Source organism: Aplysia californica, unplaced genomic scaffold (genome assembly GCF_000002075.1).
Source record: "Aplysia californica isolate F4 #8 unplaced genomic scaffold, AplCal3.0 scaffold01807, whole genome shotgun sequence".
Lineage (NCBI taxonomy): Eukaryota > Metazoa > Mollusca > Gastropoda > Aplysiida > Aplysiidae > Aplysia > Aplysia californica.
Window position 1 is genome coordinate 7,911 of NW_004799077.1, and position 20,412 is coordinate 28,322.

Below are 20,412 nucleotides of genomic sequence, written 5' to 3' on the forward strand. Positions count from 1 at the left end.
TGTGTGTGTGTGTGTGTGTGTGTGTGTGTGTGTGTGAGCGCGCTTGAGTATTTAGACAAACCGTACCCTTTGAAAGCCACAACCCGTAAAAAAAACACAACTAATAATACTACTAATAATAAATAATAAATAGCATTTGTATAGCGCATATCCCCGCTCAACAGCAGGCTCTATGCGCTTTACACTATATTATTACCCCAGCAGACCATAGAACACTCCGAAACATTCTCAGCTTCCCAGGAAGCATACAGTGCAAGCAGCTGATTAAGCGCTCAAACACAAACAAACTGACAAGATCTTTCGCTGTCTATAGCCGAGTACCCATTCCCGACTGGGTGAAGTGGGGAAAAATCGTGTAAAGTGCCTTTCCCAAGGACACAACGTCGGGTCCCTGACAGGATTTGAACCCACGACCTTACGGTTGCGAGTCCGAGAGCCTAACCACTAGGCCACCGACGCCTTTCTTTAATAAAAGAAAGTAAAGTGAAAGTGAACTTAGAAACACGATTATTTTTTGGGAATTACACCAGGCAGAGTGCACGGGCTTTCAAGTCTATGGTTTTCAATAAAAGCGCAGAGCAGGGCACACTACCACGTTTATTATTGTATACTTGTAAATTCATGAGTTCTTTCCCCTGCGTTATTTACAACAACAAAGAGTACTGTCGGTTTTGGTTCGAATTTTAAACTGTTTTAAGAAATGTAAAAATAATGTATTTATCGCCTTGATTATTATAATTATTATTGAACAAAAATTATAAAAAAATTCCTGTATTTATATTTGTATACGCAACCAAAACTATACTGACATTTACCTAGTCCATAAAAATGTGGAAGTTAGTCAAAAAGATACGAATCCCGAACCAATATCCGGCGCCGATGGTTGCGTCCTGCAGAATAGAAGAAAGACCGTCATTGATTTCATTTCAGTTACCTGTATTTGTGCTGTTGTGGTAATTTGTAGTACGTAATACCCCTAGTTTCTATCCTTGGAAAATTCAGGGCTCATTAAAAACATTTTAGAATGACATCGACAATACCTGTTAAAATAGAGAGAATATTGTTTACGTAAACTAGAATCTAGATCTACTCAATCGTTGAGAGCCAACTGCTGCACTCTCCATCACTCACACTCACCCAAAACACTCCTGAGTCACTGGTAAGTCCTTGTGACTGTGGTACCAGTGTAGTGCAGTATGCTGCAACATCTGTTGCCCATGGCTGGAGAGCAATGCATTTGATAAAACTCCACTGCTGAACTAGATCTAGATATAGATATAGATCTATATCTAGATCTAGATCTACATCGATATTGATCTGTTTTTAGTTAATATTGTTTGTGAAAGTGGCTATTCTCACCCGCCCGGAAGTTCTCGCAAGATCAACTCCTCCCCTCTTCTCTCTCTCTCCGTCTCTTTCTGAATACTGTCTATCGGTGTGGACAATCAAATTGACCAAAACAAAGTTAAAAAATGATGTTAAAACACAAAAGTAAATAAATTTGGTTGTCTACAAAGATGCTACGGCTATTTAACTTTTCGAATCGAGCCGAACTACGCGGGTCGCCATTTTGTTTTGCCCGGAAATTCTCGCGCTACTCCTCTCTCTCTTTCTCTCTCTCTCTCCACTGCCCACAGACAAAATTGTACGCTTTTAGTAGGCTACAATTGTAATGGAACGTTTGTTCACGGCACAGAATTCTACAATTTTTCTGTTATCACAGTGTAGAATTCTGTGGTTTAGGGTGAACGCAAAATTTGGTGAAGGCGCACCGGGTGAGAATAGCCACAAGACTCGCCTGCACTATTCTCACTCCGGGTGAGAATAGAGGTGGCCTTTGTTTGCCCTACCTGGCATGCATGGCTGACTAGACTAGTTGGTATTTTTTTACTTTCCCTCCCGTCTCACACTCAGCTACCAGTTGTCTATTTTCTACTAAATATTGATGCGCTGAACACGAGAATATCAACTTCATTTCCGTCGCAAATTAATGGTTTTTGAAATATTTGATTGTTTTTAACCGAGATAGACATGCTTTGGTGGACCAATCGGGGGGTTCCAGGGGGGCCTGCCCCACTGGGGTAAAAGAAAATCTGGGGGGTTACAGGGGGGCATGCCCCCCTGTTTTTACACCCATAATTTGATATTTTACAGTTAGATTTGAAATTGTCTTGAAAATAATTGATTTGCGACAGTTTTAGTGGCTTTATGTGTGATCTGCAGCAAACAGTACAGCAGTTTGACCCCTGAAACAGTGCATCTGTGTGCGGGAGTGAAATTAAAAATTTACCGACTAGTTAGATCTAGATTCTAGATTCTAGATCTAGTTGTTGATCTTGTACTTGTAGTTCTGTTCGTTTAAGTCCACGATCCATTTGTTTACATTCAGAGAAGAAATCTGGAAATCTTGATGACCAAATAGGCAACACAAAGAACGGGGATGCAACCTGTTCTAACTGCAAAATATCAAATTATAATAATGCTATTCAGGGGGGCAGTGCCCCCCCCCCTGAACCCCCCCAACCCTCCCTGAAACCCCCCACTCTTGACTCTAGGCCTTGGGGCCCAAACCGACGAATAATAATTAGGGGATGGGAACTGCCAAAAAAGCGCCATTCTTTGCTTCAATTTTGATTTTCTGGCTTTGGTCACATTATTTCCTTCCAGTCTCACGCTTAGTTCACTCCTCAACGATTACCTGGCAATTCAGAGTCTCTGGCGTTCAGCTTTGGACTTTTACGAACGAAACTACAAAATCACTGACTAGTTTAGAAAGTTAGCTACTACTGATGGATGTAAGTAACTAACTTCCTACTCTATTCACTGACTCAACTAATAAAATTCAGACTACTCAACTAATGAGGAATGACTGATAATGTCATGTAGTCACACTAGTCTCAGTAATTTTGAAAGTGTTAGTAGGCCCGTAGTAAAGTGTAGAGAAAGGCCAGCTCTATTCGGACTAAATGAAAGTCCAAATAGATTTTTTATCTATTCCGAATATAATGGGTTTTATTTATTCGGACTCAACTTCCAGGTGACTTTTATGTGAGTGTAAGGAGGGTACATAATACTGTTGTCGCGGATTTTACGTAAAACCAGAATCAGAACTAGAATTACCTACTGGGACTGTGTAATTAGGGAGTGTATACAGACCCGGTAACCGGGAACAAAGTCACAAAGTATACAGACCCGGTAGGGGAACTCTTTCGGAGAGTTTCAACGCCCTCTTGGCTCAGGGTAGACCTAGGTTCTTTTAGATCTATGGCCTAGGTCTAGATCTAGATCTAGGCAGACAGAAAAATCTTTCTAGTTTCGCGGCTAGCCTAGATCTAGATCTAAATGAAGATTGCGGATGTTTTTTCGATGAACAATCGTTTTTCCTCCGTTTTGGAGTTGGAGGAATCGCAATTTGAAGAAAAGAACAATGTCATATAATTTCAATCGAGCATAACCCTCTCTAGTCTCTATTTCTCTGCCTCTCTCTCTCTCTATCTCTCTCTCTCTCTCTCTCTCTATCCTCTGTGTATCGCTCGCCTTCTCTTTTTCATAGTTTGTCTCTGTCTTTCTTTCTCCCCACCTATTTCCCACTCTATCTTTCTTTCCTTCCCTCCTGCCAACTGGGGCATGTCATATATATTGCTAGCACCTCTCTCTCTCTCTCTCTCTCTCTCTCTCTCTCTCTCTCTCTCTCTCTCTCACACACACACACACACACACACACAAACACACACACACACACACACACACACACAATTTCTACCGGGTCTGGGCGCTGAAACTTCCCAAAATCACAAAAGAGTTCCCCTACCGGGTCTGTATACTTCGTGACTTTGTTCCCGGTTACCGGGTCTGTATACACTTCGGTGTAATTATGTCAAAAGTCAAAAGATTGCACTTTCATTGTCCACGTATGTCAGTGTCTAAGTACACGGTAACGGACAACTCAGGGTCTTTCCACCACCACCATAGCGTCATCATTACTTCCACCACCATTTGTCTTTCCACATAATTAATTTCATTTGGCTGTGTTTTATAGTTTTTCTGTAATTAAATTTTATTTTTTTTATTACACCGCGCAAAATGGACTGCTGTGGCCTCTTCCCTCGCAAGCAGAGAGTACGTGATCTCTACGCGCAATCTCATTGGTTGACATTATAATTAACTTTGCCTCCGGCGAGGTCAACTCAACTTGGTTGTTCTGTTCACTCTTCATACTAATAATGCAGGGAGGGCAGTTTAGATAGATCTAGTAACTGGATATTAAAGCTCACGTCTTGATTGTTAAAAATATATAATCGAAAAAAAATTAATAAATGCTGGAAATATCTAGGAACGACGGTCAGAAGTCGGAACGGACGCCATGCTGGACTCAATTCGGAGTCCGAATATAGTTTTTGTCTATTCTGACTCGAGTCCGAATAGTCACTTCAGTAGAGAAATAGGTTAATGTAGGGGTTGTCTCAGGTGTCAATTAAACATTTTTCGGAAAAACTCTGTTGTGAGAATGAATGACAAAGAAAGAATAATGACCAAAGAAGTTTTGGTTTTAATCAACACAATTCGACATTCTCATTTTAGACCTCTGAAACGAGACAGAACAAACATGAAATAAAACAATTAAGAAGCTCCATAAAGATGACATGAAGGCGAGCGGTACAAGCGGAAATTGAAAAAGCGGGGACATCATGGAAACAGCTAGAAAAGGATGCCAAGGACAGGCTCTGCTGGAGAAATGTTGTTGATAGCCTGTGCTCCACTGAGAGTTAAAAAGGGCAAGAGAGAGAGAGAGAGAGAGAAGAAGCTTCATACACACCAAACCCGTTATTCCAGATTCTTGAAGGAAGAGGCTAGCCGTACTTAAGTACGGCTAGACTCGCAGTCTAGCCGTACTTATTCTTAATATGATGGCTAGACTGGCCATTTACAAAAAATAGGCCTACTGAATTGTAAGTACATTATACATTTTTAGTGTGCGGTACCTAAAGTATTTGTATTTGAGACGAAACCAGGTGCCTAAATGACAGTGCATGTATTTTCAACCTCCTGTTTTCTCATGTTAATTGGGCCTAAGATACGGACGGTTAGACTGTCAGGCTAGCCGTACTTAATATTGATGGCTGAATTGTAAATGAAATTTTTAGTTTGCAATGCCTAAAGTATTTGTATTTCAGACAAAACCAAAAGGTGCCTTACTGACTTGCATGTATTTGAACCTGAATAATTACTAGATCTAGATCTAATGAGACCTGTGTACTTAACAGGCTTGAATCGATAGGGCCAAACCTCGATCTAAGTATGGTTATTGTTATATAATTATTTTGACCTCTATGCTGTCTTGGTGTCTTGATCACACTGTGTAGTATTCTTTAATAGTTTTTGATTATTAAGATTTATAATAAATAATAAATACGGCTATTACTATTAGCATTCTGTATCCTTAATAACACAAGTGAGTTTTTGTTGTCTTTTGGGATCTTGTTGGTTTGGGAGTCATTCTAGATCTATACTTCCTTAATATTATATAGTAGAAATTGACTTACTGTCATTCTAACTGAAAACTTAAAATGTCATGTCACTGGTGTAAAATATAATATTAACTTAAGCCTTAGATAAGTGTATAATTATAATATAGAATAATTTATCTGATATTTAATGCTGTTGTATTTTCATTTTTATCATTTGTGGATTGGGGGGGGGGGGGGGGATAACTCACAATTTTGTGGTCAAATAATAAATGTTCTAGGGGAAATTTTATATGCCCCTGCGGGCCAATAAGCACTCCGTTTTTTAAAAATCGCCGAGACCGGGGAAAATGCATAAAAGATCTTGAATATTTGAAAACCAAATCCATTAACGTCTTTCAGTTAATATCTGCCGGTCGCGATTGTGATATTAATTCGGCCCTGAGAGTACGTTTCACGCGAACTGGCGGCTTTGGCTGCATGGCAAGCGGAATTGTATCACCAAGGCTCGACTGGAAAATCAAGATCTACTTTCGCTTTCGTTTCCACCCAGATATTTGTCAGTAATTGTCTGATTATAACGCAACATTTATTGTGACATGCAGGTTCGGCATTACAAACGTGGTGTCGCCATGAAAATAAGTCAATATTTGTCACTGTGTCGTCACTTGTGGGGGCAACAAAAAATAAGAAAAGAAAGTTATACAAGCGTCTTATCGGGCTCGCCATTGTGACCGGCCGTCCAATGAACCTGCGCGCGTTCTGAGCGCTGCGAAGTACAGGACTCAATTCAGTGGGGGGGAGATTATTGATCTTTTAAAAAAAGACGCACTCGGGGATAGGGGGAGGGCTGGACGCAACACCAGAGGACAAAAAAACTGAAACTGGAAGCAAATGTTTAATGTTTAGAATTTTGATTACTACTACAGCTCTCTGCAAAGTAAATTGTGCGTTGGTGCACGGGAACGGTCATTATAACTTGTAAGCGTGTTATGGAACTTAGGCGCCTAAGTGTTAGCGTTTCATTGGATTGGTGACAGTAAATTTGATCTCATTATTATTTAGCTTGATGGCTCAATTGTAATTGAAATTTTTAGTTTGCAATGCCTAAAGTATTTGTATTTGAGATAAAACCAAAAGGTGCCTTACTGACTTGCATGTATTTGAACCTGAATAATTACTAGATCTAGATCTAATGAGACCTGTGTACTTAACAGGCTTGAGTCGATAGGGCCAAACCTAGATCTAAGTAGGGCTAGCCACTTCGTATAATAATATTATATAGGCCTAAATATATGATGTGAATCATGACAGTCGATATTCTGGTTCTAGGCTCAAAACAAGATTCATTTTTATATAGTTTATATATACAGGCGAATATGATGAAGGGAAAATTTAAATAAGTCGCACAAGACCCCTGCGCCACCACTTTCTGTACGTAATCAAGATTGTAAATATTTGGTACGTGACTCTTACTTGAAATTATCTCCCAAACCCTAAAATTGGTGTGAAATAACCTTGCTTTGATAAATTGATGGTTTTTGTTTCAGCATTCTAGGGTTCAACAGTATAATAAGAATGGGTGTTTCGTGAAAATGGGCTTCTGTGGCGATCACCCGGAAAGTTCCTCCTTTTTTAAAATTCTGAGTTGAGACCCATGAGACAATGTGAGTTCTAAATTTTGAGGCGCGTTTCCAAGGCCAGGGGTCAGAAAAGTTCCAGATTTTTTCGTAGCCAGTTGGCACTTCAATGTGGTATCTGTAATTTATTTAGGATCTGAGATATTAAATGTTACAACCAGGTTTATCGTCTTAGCTATGAGGTCATTCTACTATATATCATAGACTATTGGGTGGGAAGTGCGGGTTCTGCGAGGTATGTTTTTTAGACTGAATCGTGCGAGACAGTGACTAGTCAAAGCTGACGTCTGTAGATTATTCAGTCTTAGTATTTTTATAGCTGTTCACATCGTTATGCTTTGTTCTACAGATGTTGTCTATAGACAAAGCCATCTCTTTCATGTCTCTTTCTATTGATGCATAGTTTGATAGACAGCCGGAGCCTAGTTGATAAAAAGAAGTGAAACGCGATGTCTTTCGAACACACACTTTGCGGAAAGGGCTAACACATAAAATCGGAAAGCTTGTTCAGTCTCAGAACTTACAGGTTGTTTACATCGTTATGGCTTGTTCTACGCAGGTCTTGTCAATGGAAGAATTCATCTCTTCATTGATATAAAAAAGTTTTACCAATTTGTCTCTTGCAATAAGCCAACAAACGTCGATTAACACTTACAGTACCGAAGGCTCATGGTGAAAAATCCTCAAGTACAGCACCAGTTAAGAATACTGAAGCCATGGTAGAATTTTAAAAAAATTTAAAAGCCTTTACTATACCCAAGAAACACGCTTTATAAATTCACAGAGTTTCATCGACCATTAAGCTATCATACATAGAGTGACTTCCTTTTGGTATTTACTTCAGTTCAGTGGCTCTGTTCGTTGTTTACTTATGTTTAGTGTGCCTGGTCGTGTCGGCGACAGTCGCCAGCGGTTATGAGCGCACACTATGGCTTGGCGACTAAAGTCGCAGACGGTACTAAAAGTGTAAGATTGTGACCCGTGATGTCTTGCATATATATAATAATAAATAAATAAATAATAAATAGCATTTGTATAGCGCATATTCCCCGCTCAACAGCAGGCTCTATGCGCTTTACACTATATTATTACCCCAGCAGACCATAGAACATTCCGAAACATTCTCAGCTTCCCGGGAAGCATACAGTGCAAGCAGCTGATTAAGCGCTCAAACACTAACAAACTGACAAGATCTTTCGCTGTCTATAGCCGGGTACCCATTCCCACCTGGGTGAAGTGAGGAAAATTCGTGTAAAGTGCCTTTCCCAAGGACACAACGTCGGGCCCCTGACGGGATTCGAACCCACGACCTTACGGTTGCGAGTCCGAGAGCCTAACCTAACCACTAGGCCACCGACATATATATATATATATATGGTGGAATTTTGCTTAGCATGTGGGGTGCATGGTTAGCAGTCAAGTGGTTAATGTTTGCTCTACTCTTCTTGTATTGCTTTCTGTTTCGTTTCCATTTTTCCCAATTTCACAGATTTTGTGGTGGGTGGTGGGCAGTTTCTCTCTTGTGGTTTGCGCCTTCTTTCTGATCAGACATCTCTTGTCCTTGTTGCTCCTCCTTTCTTTTGTGTGTGTTTGTTACGCTCTTGTAACACTTCGGCACTTATACGAAGTATTTGTGTTGCAAGTGCAATAAAACTCTTGCTAAAACTTTTTAAATCCTAAACCACAATTTTTAGATTTTGTAGGGACAATTTTCTTCTCGTTGCACTTTCTTTTCTTTTAATATATATATATATATATTATGTTATTATCTGATGTGCTGCACCAATCTATGTATTTGCTGAGTCATTATTATTCATTATAATATAATGTGCGGATTTATGGGCCAAAGGCCTTTAAAGTTAAAGAAAAAAAATCTCAATATCTGAAATCTCAGAAGTCTTCTGTTTTCTTTCACAGACAAATAGTTTGTGTAGTGCGCTGTGAACTGCCTTCACTCTATGGCTGGTCGAGGGAGGGCGCGGGGACGAGGGCGAGGGTTAGGCGACTCGGAGGCTTCCGCCCCTGGAGGTCTGGCTGCGAGGAACAGCGTTGATGAGGTAATGTGGAAGTGGGTGGTTGACGGGTGCTCGTGTGTGGTTTGCTCCGTCTTTTCTATCGAGCATCTATCATTCATCCTTGCATATCTCTTCCTTCTTTTTTATGTTTGTTATTCTCTTGCACTACTGTTAATCTTCGGCCCTTATATGACCTTGTTGCGTTGAAAGTGCTGTGAAACTCTTACTAAAACTAAAGAGGTAACAGAAACACAAGCAGGTCACTACATGTTTGTTCCCTTTGCTTACATGTTGTTGATTAACGTGTTGGTTTTATGGAGTCTGTGGTGTAGCCTATAGGCAGTTTGCCGTCACATGGATGTTGTATCTTTGATTAACGTGTTGGTTTTATGGAGTCTGTGGTGTAGCCTATAGGCACTTTGCCGTCACATGCAAAAGACCTGAGTTCGATTGTGGAGTGTGGAGAATTTTTAACTCGTTCTTTCTTTCTACTGGGATGTTGTATCTTTCTCCCCCCGGGTTGACCCTGAAGGCATTGATGATTGTCGAAGCCGTCCTCTTGAATGATAGAAGTTGTGCCAATGGGAAGCGTTGAAAACGACTACTACTACTTTTTAAACGACTACTACTACTTTTAAAACGACTACTACTACTTTTAAAACTACTTTTAAAACGACTACTACTACTTTTTAAACGACTACTACTACTTTTAAAAAAGAGAAAAAAATTACCTCCTGTACAGTTTGGTAGAATGTGTTACCGTTGTAGTCAAATCAGGCTCTTGTGAAAATAATGAAATTGACGAAACCGACATTGTTTCGCCAGTTGGGCATTTTTCATCGAATCTTTGTTTTATTTTGGCTGAATACCTTTTATGTTCATTTAGAAACAAATTTCTGTGTGGATTTTACCCCCAGCAAATGTGAAAGGCACAAAAAATATAAATTAACAATAGTTCAATAACAATACAAAATGAATACCCCACTCCCCACTTTCAACCTTCACAAATACATTGTTTTATGTTGATATTGATATTGTATCCACTATCCACTGTGGAATGGGTGGTGTTAATCTTTTCTATTTTATAACGTTTCTTTTTTATTCCTTCGTGGGCGATGACTACGCAGGATGAGTCGACTCCTGAGGTTACTCAAAACTCCAATGAGGGAGAGAGTAAAACAGCAAGTGGAGGAGTTGGACAGCCGACCTTGTCCCTGAAGTAAGCTGGCCCGGCCTCTGTTTCATCGTCTTTGTTATCTTCATTATCATCATCATCAACTTTGAAATTGCTTCGGAAGATTGTTGCGAGGATGGGTGGTAGGCGGGTGATCTGGTGTGGTTAGCTCCACTTGCCTGTGAAAAACATCTATCATCCTGATCTCTTCTTCTTCTTTTTTGTGTTTGTTACTCTTTCGTTCCACCTCTAATCTTTGGCTCTTGTATGATTTGATTGTATTGCCAGTTCAGATAAACTCTTACTAAAACAAAGATTTGAAACTTCGATTCCAAAATTTTCATAGTTACCCAACCCACTCTGGTGACCAGACTGGGTTTTTGTTGGGAGATTTTGATTCATTATGAGATGACATGTCGTGTTCTGCTCAGATTTTTCTTGAATGAATGACGTACTGTTTCACCAGAGTCTGCAATTTAGCGGTTACCGACTGTACTGTCACAGGCAGATGACCTGAGTTTCATTTCAATGTGGGGGAGCATTTTTGTTGAGCGTCTCGGCTTTTCTGCTGGGTCGTTGTATCCCTCTCAGCCTGGTTGGCTCTGACAGGGAGGGAGGGTCGAAGCCTGTCTCCTAAATGACTTTAACTGTTTTGATGGGGGGGGGGGGGGGGGGGAGAAAAACATGTCAATTTAACCCTTTCTTTGCCAAGGGGTGTGTGTGTGTGTTCCTACTGTCAGCACCATCTGCCTTACCTTTCCCCAGCACTAAATGACCATTTTTGTGATTGTGTGCCTCTCTTTTCTCAACAACAATAACCACCACTACTGATTATTTAACCCTTCCGTGCGTCGTGTTTTACTATCATATCTACACGACGTGGGGAACTCTGTGCCACCACTTTCCAGGAGGAAGTTTACTCGTTAAGCCGATCGGTACACTTTGCATAGCAGTCTGTCCAAATGATTTTTTGAGACATACTGAAAGTTTCAAAGAGATCTTCGCACTAGAAGTATTCTAAAATGTGAAGAATACAACCTCGGGGGTACAAAATGACCCCTGGACGTACGGATAGGGTTAAACACAAGCTTCCGATTGTGGGTGGTTGGCGGTTACTCTTATTTGACTTACTCTCCTACTTTTCTGTCAGATAACTCATTTTTATCTCTCCTCCTTGTTTTCTTTATGTGGATGGTTGGCGGGTGATCTGATGCGGTTCACTCCTTCTTTTCTTGGTATGTTTTTTCTCTCTAGTGTCCCCTCCAATCTTCGGCACTTGTATGACCTGCTTGATTTTGCAAGTGCTGTAAAACTCTTACGAAAACTAAACAAATATTATCAAGCAAGTGTCGGTGACTTGATGGCTGGGTGTCTGGTCACCTAGGTGTGTCCTTTTTGTGTTGCAAGTGCCGTAAAACTCTTACTAAAAGTATTACCCCCCGGGGGAGTGCCACTGACTGTAGTGTCTTTAGGCCATTCCCAAAGGGGGGACATTTCTCGTTCATGCACAGAATTATTGTAAATGGGCTGATTCATCAATGTCACGCTCATAATTGTGCCTGATCTACAACAGGGAACTGCTGCTTTTTCTTTCCTAATCCTTACTATTGTCATTTTCCTCTACTTCTTTTGTATGTTTGTCACTCTCTTGGGACCTGCTATTTCCGGGTTGCCTTGATAGTCGAAGCAGACTTTGTGCTGTTGAGGCTAGAGAGGTGAGCAGAGTGAGTGTGATTCCCTGTAAAGACTTCTCTGTTGACACCCACCCCTTGGCGCTCATATGACCTTATGCAGTTGCGAGCGCCGCAAAACCCTCTACTATAAAAAAACAAAACAACAACTAAAAGTATAATCTAAACGAAACTTAATTCTGTGTGTTTCAGCGACATGAAGTCCATCATCGAAGACCCCCGGACTTACAGTGAGCAGAACGACGTGAAGAAGTTCCTCATGTGCGCACGCCACTTCGTCAAGACGGAGGAGGATGTGAAGACGCTCTCGTCCATGCTCTACAACAAGTAATCATGACCTTGACACGCTTTGTTGTGTCAGCGAAAGATCTTGTCAGTTTGTTTGGTGTTTTAGCGCCTTTGATAGGGCAGCTTGCACTGTACGCTTCCCCGGAAGTTGAGATTGTTTCAGAATGCTCTCAGGTCTGCTTGGGTAATAATATAGATTGTGAGCTTTCTCTTGAGCGGACTTTGTGTTATACAAATGCTTTCTACTATTATTATTATAACATTTTTACTCTTACTCTTATTATTACTGTTATTATTATTATTATTATTATTATTATTATTATTATTATTGTTGTTGTTATTACTATGATTATAAACATTATTATTACTGTTATTGTTGTTATCAGTAATATTATTATTTATGATTGTTGTTATTTTTATTGTTATTGTTATTATTATTATTATTGTTACTATTATTAATTTTAATATTATTAATTTTAATATCATGATTATTTTTTTAATGATATATTTTATTTATTTTACTTCTCAGCTGTCTCAGTGATTCCAGCCTGGCAAAGCGGGGCTCAGAGATCTGCGATGCGTTGACCTGTATCGAGGTCGGGAGTACAAAGTTCAGGAACTGCTTGCTCTCACTGGTTCAGGCCGATTATAAAGGTGAGGAGCTAAAAATAGCTTACACACGATTAGATCATGTGTTTGTCGTGTTGGTTTTAAAATAGTTCATTCAGAAAACTGTCTCTTTTAGCTGAGCAGATGTAAATATTGTAATAATGTTATTATTATCATTGTTATTATCATTATTATTAAAATTGTTATTATTGTTGTTATCACCATCATTATTATTATTATTATTATTATTATTATTATTATTATTGTACTTTGTTATTTTCCTTCTTTTCATGCAGCTTATATCTATAAATCTGTGAAAAGTGGATAAGGGGTGGGAGAGAGAGAGAGAGAGAGAGAGAGAGAGAGAGAGAGCGAGCGAGGGAGAGAGAGAAAGACAGAGTTGTCCTGTTTATTCTTATCTGTTTTTAAATTTATTTCACTCCTCGCCTGTAGCCAGGAAAGAGCTGATAGCCTCCGACCCTGCGAGGTTCCGTGGTTTCCTCGCCTTTCTCTGCGAAATCTTTGGCGTGATGCGGACAGCAAATAACGAGGTGTGTTTTTTAGCTAGTTCCGATATGCAACGACTTTTGTGTCTGGAGTTATTAGATGTGTTTCTGCGAGAGCAGAAATAGGTTGTGTTTTATGGGAGTTGTAGAGGTGTGTTTTCTGGCTGTATATAGTAACATATTTTGTGAATGAAATAATAGATGTGTTTTTGCGATATATAGTAACATATTTTGTGAATGAAATAATAGATGTGTTTTCGCTACGCTATATATAGTATCATATTTTGTGAATGAAATAATAGATGTGTTTTTGCTATATATAGTAACATATTTTGTGAATGAAATAATAGATGTGTTTTTGCGATATATAGTAACATATTTTGTGAATGAAATAATAGATGTGTTTTCGCTACGCTATATATAGTATCATATTTTGTGAATGAAATAATAGATGTGTTTTTGCTATATATAGTAACATATTTTGTGAATGAAATAATAGATGTGTTTTTGCGAGAGCAGAAATGGACTGTTTCGTGGGAGTTATTGAGGTGTGTTTTTGCTATATATAGTAACATATTTTATGTCTGGAATACTAAGGTATGTTTTTGCTTGCTCAAGCCATGGCTTAGCGGGTGGTTGGCGGGTGCTCTGGTGTGGTCTGCTTCTTCTTTCCTATCAAACATCTATCGTCCTTATCTCCCCTTCTTCTTTTTTTATGTTTGTTACTCTCTTGTAACACCTCTAATCTTCTGGCGCTCATATGACCTTATGCAGTTGCGAGCGCCGTGAAACCTCTACTAAAACAAACAGCCATGTCTTTAAAGTTTGGAGTAATGAGATATGTTTTTGCTTGTTCTAGTAATTTCTTTATGTATTTGTTTGAGGTAAGAGATGTTTTTGCTTGTTCTCATAGTTCATGTCTTTTGGGTATGGAGTATTGAGGTGTGTTTTATCTTGTTCTAGTTGTGTCTGTAGCATTTGGAGTAATGAGAATGTTCTTATTAGTTCAATTATTTAATGTCTTTGGTGTCTGGAGTATTCAGGTGTTTTTGCTAACTCAGTAATGAAGTGTATTTTTACTAGGTGTTTGATGAGAGTATAGAGGTGTGTTTTTGCTAACTCAGTAATGAGGTGTATTTTTACTAGGTATTGATGAGAGTATAGAGGTGTGTTTTTGCTATTTTATTTGTAGAAATGTGGGTTTTTTATGTGTTTGGAGTGATGCAGGATTTTTTTTTTTTTTCAGAGTTTTAATTATGTTTTTTTGGTCATATAAAGTGTTGATGTATGTATTTGCTGGTTCATGTCTATGTGCTCGACTTTACTGAAATTCTTTTTCTGACTGTGGTCTCTTTCTCATCCACTTCCAACCCTCCAATAGGTATTCAAGCCTTTAGTCAACCCAATCTTCGACTGTTTCATCCTTCCTCTCGGTCAAGAAGACCAGGAGGAGGAGGAAGGTGGAGAAGGGGGAGGAGGAGGAGGAGGAGGAGACATGGAAATGCTCAACGATGACGTCTGTGAATTGTTTGCCATCCAGGTATGGGTGTAAACTTGTATGAGTGTTTACTTTTATATGTGAGACGTGCTGATAAAATGAGCTACATTTCGCAATACCTGAATGAAGATATGGACCAAATTTGGTGTCATAGATTTTCAACTGATGGCATTTTCTTCAAACTCAACTTTTTATCTCTGAGGGTGTAAATTACTGTAAACCCACTACACCGGAGCCCTTTTTAAAAAAAAATACTAAATCTAAAAATAACAAAAGTGTCCTAAGATGGTTAATTAAATCAAAATAAATGAACGTATTTTGATAGTTCTTCATCTAATGAATGAACTCCCGGTAAAAGAGACCTGTTTTCGGCTACTGCAGAAAAGTTATTTGATATCGAAGTCGTCGTAAAGGAGTGTGCCCGAACCGATGCCAGCAGCTCACCAGCACAGTGGATCCGACCGTGAGACGCTGGGGGTGGCTTGCCAGAGATAAAGAGTTATTGACATGCCTTTTATTGCTTCATACTAATAAGTTGTTAAAACTCTACCTATATCATTCACCTGTTCATATCCATAGAGCTAATATCCAAGCCGCTACTCATTTTGTCAGTTCGCCTCAAATATGAATCATGGTGCGATAGGATCGGGCACTTGTCAGTTTAGGGCCAATGGAGTTGTTGGTATCATCTTTATGTTTGTTTACTTGTCTTTGCCGTTGAAGAAAGTGAAGGTCGCCTGACGTCAGCGGTAAAAATAATGTTAAAATGGCCGCCAAAGTTTGGTGACTTCTAAAACTGTAGTGTCCTTGGAAACTGACCATGTACTTTTTTATGTGCCTTTGATCAATGTTTTTTTCGGTAAAATCCATGCAGGAATCTTTTTTTAAATAGACATCAAAGATGTTGGGCCTAAAGCAGAAGATTTGATCAACATTATCCGATGGGTTGAAAACTATGGGTTACTTTGATTGATTGATTTTGTTGAACGTCTGATGGCTCAGCGATACCTCTCATAAATTTCGTTACCGTCTTGTTTTTTTTCTCTCAGCTGCAGTCGGTGGGAAAACTGTTGGAGGAGAACGAGGAGGAGAGAATGAGGCAGCTCATGAACCGGATCCGAACCTGCATCATCCACAGCAAGTGAGTAGAGGGATAGGTGTAAAAATGAATAAATAAATAAATAAATAAATAAATTACATTAAACTTATTGATCCTAGAAGGGCAAATTGGTTTACAATGGCAAATACACATGTATAACATAAATATATAATTATACATACACACACACATACACACAGACTCAGACACATACAGACACACACACACACACAATCACTCAGAAACACACACACACAGACACACACACACACACACACACACACACACACACACACACACTATTGCTGGTCGCCATTGTGCAGAGCCCTGTTGGGTTTTTTTTTTAAAGCTAGGGTGGTTGTGTCTTTCTCAAGGACACACCCCGGTGACCACCCGTCTGATCCCCGTGTCACACACACACACACACACACACACACACACACACACACACACACACACACACACACACACCAGTGACCACCCATCTGATCCCCGTGTCACACACACACACACACACACACACACACACACACACACACACACACACACACACACATACACACACACACACACACACACACACCTGTGACCACCCGTCTGATCCCCGTGTCACCGACACCTGCTTGACTTTACTCTTGAGTCTGCACTCACTGCTCACTTAGCCACTGGAGCCCCCTGATGCACTCAGTGTTGTCCCAGGCAGTCACCCGTTGTTGAGGACAAAAAGGTTTTAGTTGTTGTTTGTTTTTTTGGTAAGTGTTTTACGGCGCTCGCAACTGCATAAGGTCATATGAGCGCGCGGCACACATTAAACATTTTCAGTTGGTAGGAAATTTTGAATTTTGCCCAGGTGGCGGCCGAAGGCTACTCTTATCGATTTCAGACCACCAAGGGATCTTTAACGTGTGCAACTTGCACACGGGACCTCTGAGGTTTTTCACTCTTGTCCGAGAAGGCTAGGTGTATATCTTTCCTACCAGAAGACCAGGGGTGTGGCTTGAAGACAACAGGTAGAAGGAGCCAAGGAGTAGCAGTAGAAAGGCTGCAGAAAGAGTCGGGAGCCTAGAAGAGGGGACAAAGGAGGTGAGGGGTGGGGGGGCAGAAAGTGGAGACGAAAGCAGAGATTTCAGTTTTAATTGTTACAAAAGACTTAAAGTAGGTCTTGAAGCAGGAATTGGAGAGTTTTGAAACACAGCTCACAGTAGTGAAAGGGTTAATGTGTCCGGCGTGCTCTTATGACCGTATGCAGTTGCGAGCGCTGTAAAACACTTACAAAAAATATAAAATTTTAAAAGAAAATTTTAAAAAATAATCAAATAAACCTAATTTAATTGTCTCCCCTCCTCTGTGTCCCTGTCAAGGAGTTCGCCCCGGGTGAGGTGTTCCCTGCTGGAAGTACTGGAGAGCTACGCCCGCGGCTGGGAGTCGGCCGACAGTGAAACCACCAAGTTCTACTGCGACATGGCCGTGGACATGATCTCCGGGCTGGTCTTATGATACTGCGCTGTCTGTCGGGGGGAAACGAGGGGGGAGGAGGGTGGGGTGGTGGTGGTTGATGAGGCGACAGAGAGATCGTTGAGTTCTGTGCTGCGACATTGCTCACGATGTGAACTTTGGGTTTCGACCTCTACGGTATTGCCTTTTATAGGGGATTGGGAGGGAGGGGGGGTTGGTGTTTGTATGTGTGTGTTTGTGGATGTGTTTGGGAATGAGAAATGTTTTGTTTTTTCTTTTCTCAGTTTGTTTTGCATTGTGTGTGATTTGGTTGATTTGCCTTTTATTGACGTTCCGCTTTCTCGATATGTGTTGCATCAGTGAAATCAGGTGCTTGTCAAAATGATGAAATTGAAGAAACTGTTACTTTTCAATTAGGAATTTTTTCTTTTTTCTTTTGGGCTCTAGCATGTGTAGCGTGTTGTGTGTGTGTGTGTGTGTGTGTGTGTTAACTGTTACAAATGTCCACTGATAACATGCCTAGTGTGTGTATGTGACATGTGTTTAATGAATATCCAGTTAAGGAGAGGAAATGTAGAGTCTGTAGCATGTTTAATGTTCACCAAAAAAAAAAACCCGACAAATCCATTCCTACATGGATTTCACAGAGAAAGTTGATGGCAGCCCCCCCCAATGCAAATTTGCAGTTTTCAAGGACACTACAGCTTTGGAAGCCGCCAAACTTTGGCAGCCAAGCAGTGAAGAGAGGATTTCCTCCAGAGAAAGGAAGCCGTTAGGCATGTTGTATATTATGGGTGGATTGATGGTGGTGGTGGTGGTGGGGGGGATTATATAATAAGGAGTTTAGAGCAGTCGTTAACCCTTAGGCTAAAACAGCACCTAGACATGGATGACTGGTGCCTCTATAAATAAATCATTGATGATGATGGTCGTCGTTAACCCCTTCAGTGCCATATTGAGGAGCACCTGATTCCGCCCCGGCGGGACCCATATGACTGGTATAGCTGGTACCTCATGGAATGACACATATGACCTGTCATAGCTGGTACCTCATGGAATGACACATATGACCTGTCATAGCTGGTACCTCATGGAATGACACATATGACTGGCATAGCTGGTACCTCATGGAATGACACATATGACTGACATAGCTGGTACCTCATGGAATGACACATATGACTGACAGAGGTGGTACCTCATGGAATGACACAGTTTTCCACATGTTTGGGATGTACCAGGGAATGTAAAATACGTCCTGTTGAATGGGATAAAAGTGGGGTTTTGGGGTTTTTTTTGGTTTTTTTACTCAATTATCACGAGTGGACGATGGGTGTGTCCAGTGAAATTTGCCCGATCCTCAAGTGGACGGTCTCAGCGTCCAATCAGACTGCAGAGTGAATGAAATATTACTGCTAATGCGATCTCTTACTCTTAGGAATCCGAGTAGATCTATTTTGACTCGGAAATATTAGATAGATATATATACGTTGCTTCTCTTTCACTTTTGATACAGTTTTAGCTATGGAATGAACATTTTGCGTGCATGCCCTATTACTTACTTATTTCTTGAAATCTGGAAAAAAATTCCTTGACAACGTGGAAAATAGTTCCGCTTTTAAAGAGTTAAAAGGTTATGGGTAGGCTAAAACAGCACCTGGACCTGGACATGGATGGCTGGTGCCTCTATAAATAAATCATTGATGAAGGTCATGGGTTGCTTTAGCTGAAAGTCTCAGCAGTTGTAGGCAGGATGGTGATATGCTACAGACTAGTTTATTAATACTCTTGTTTAGTACCTGCACCCACTCCTCTTTGTACTGTAGCGGTAGACATTGGTTTTTGTTTGTTTGTAGGTTGTTTTTTTCCTTTGGGGGGGGGGGGGGGGTTGTTTGTTGTTTTCTTTGGGGGAGGATGGGTTTTTTGTTTTTTTTCAGAAACTAAATAGGTTCTTGGTGTCTTTCTTAATGTGAGGTTACGTTTTATTTCAAGTCTGTGAACTTTTTTGTTTTGAAGCCCTGAGTTGTTGGTTGTATAATGTTGAATTTATATATATATATATAAATTATTTTCTATTGTTGTTGTTTTATTTTAAGCATATCTATGGCCATTAAGATTCTTTCGTGTCTGACATGAATCTTCCGTATCTCTCCTCCTCCTTTTCTTTGTCTGTGTGATACACCTAGTGACCTACCAGTAACACCTCTAATCTCTGGTGTTTCTGTCATGACCTATCTGTGTTGTAAGTACTGTAAAACTCTTCCTGGAGCTAAGACAGATGGCCCCTAAGCCCTTGTCTTTGGATTCATGCGTTATGATGTGGCATGTTTGATGAATTCCCCCTACAAATTCTTTGTTCGCAGTTGGTTGGCGGGTGCTCTGGTGTGGTTTGCTCCTTCTTTCCGACCAAACGTCCTTTGTTCTTTTCTTTCATTTTTTTGTGTGTTTGTTACTCTCTTGTAACGCCTCTACTCTAATGTTTGGCACTTATGAGATTAAGACCTTATAGTGTTATAAGTGCCGTAAAACTCTAACTAAAAAACTGAAAATCGTTGTTCTTTTGCAGTGATGCCATTTTTCTGCCCCCCCCCCCTCCTCCTTATTTCTGTTTTTTTCTCTAGAAGAACAATTAGTTTTCTAGATATATGTTTCCTGTTTAACTTTATAATTATTTGTTCTGTCAATCGTCCGTCATTTATTAAAAAAATTTCTTTTTTCGCAAATGCAATGTAGATTTTCAGGTCTTTTTAGGAAGTCCACTGGTATTTGTGGTGCTTGGGTGGCTTAGGTCACTTGCAAGTAACCTGAGTTTTTACATTTCTGAGTATGGAGTTTTATCAAGTATCCTGGTCTTTGTGTTGGTATGTTGTATCTCTCTCAGCCTGGGTTGGCTGTGACTTACGTTTGATAGATATAGGTCACAAATGAAGGGCCCTGTGGCAAAATTGGCTACATATATACACACATATATA

The 20,412-nt window shown here is 40.1% G+C and overlaps 1 protein-coding gene across 3 annotated transcripts; it reads left to right on the forward strand.

Moving 5' to 3' along the window:
• Positions 1-484: 484 nt before the first annotated feature.
• Positions 485-17,998, forward strand: LOC101853523 (CBP80/20-dependent translation initiation factor). Of its 3 annotated transcripts, none has more exons than XM_005113273.3 (9): positions 485-953; positions 9,023-9,162; positions 10,248-10,339; positions 12,178-12,312; positions 12,803-12,927; positions 13,336-13,433; positions 14,770-14,928; positions 15,936-16,027; positions 17,347-17,998. In XM_005113273.3, exons 2-9 carry the CDS (start codon positions 9,064-9,066, stop codon positions 17,480-17,482), a joined length of 936 nt encoding a protein of 311 aa, XP_005113330.1. In that variant the 5' UTR covers positions 485-953; positions 9,023-9,063; the 3' UTR covers positions 17,483-17,998. The 3 variants fall into 3 exon arrangements, with proteins under 3 accessions (XP_005113330.1, XP_035829599.1, XP_005113329.1); XM_035973706.1 differs by having other exon boundaries at positions 486-1,159; XM_005113272.3 differs by having other exon boundaries at positions 486-963.
• Positions 17,999-20,412: the final 2,414 nt, after the last annotated feature.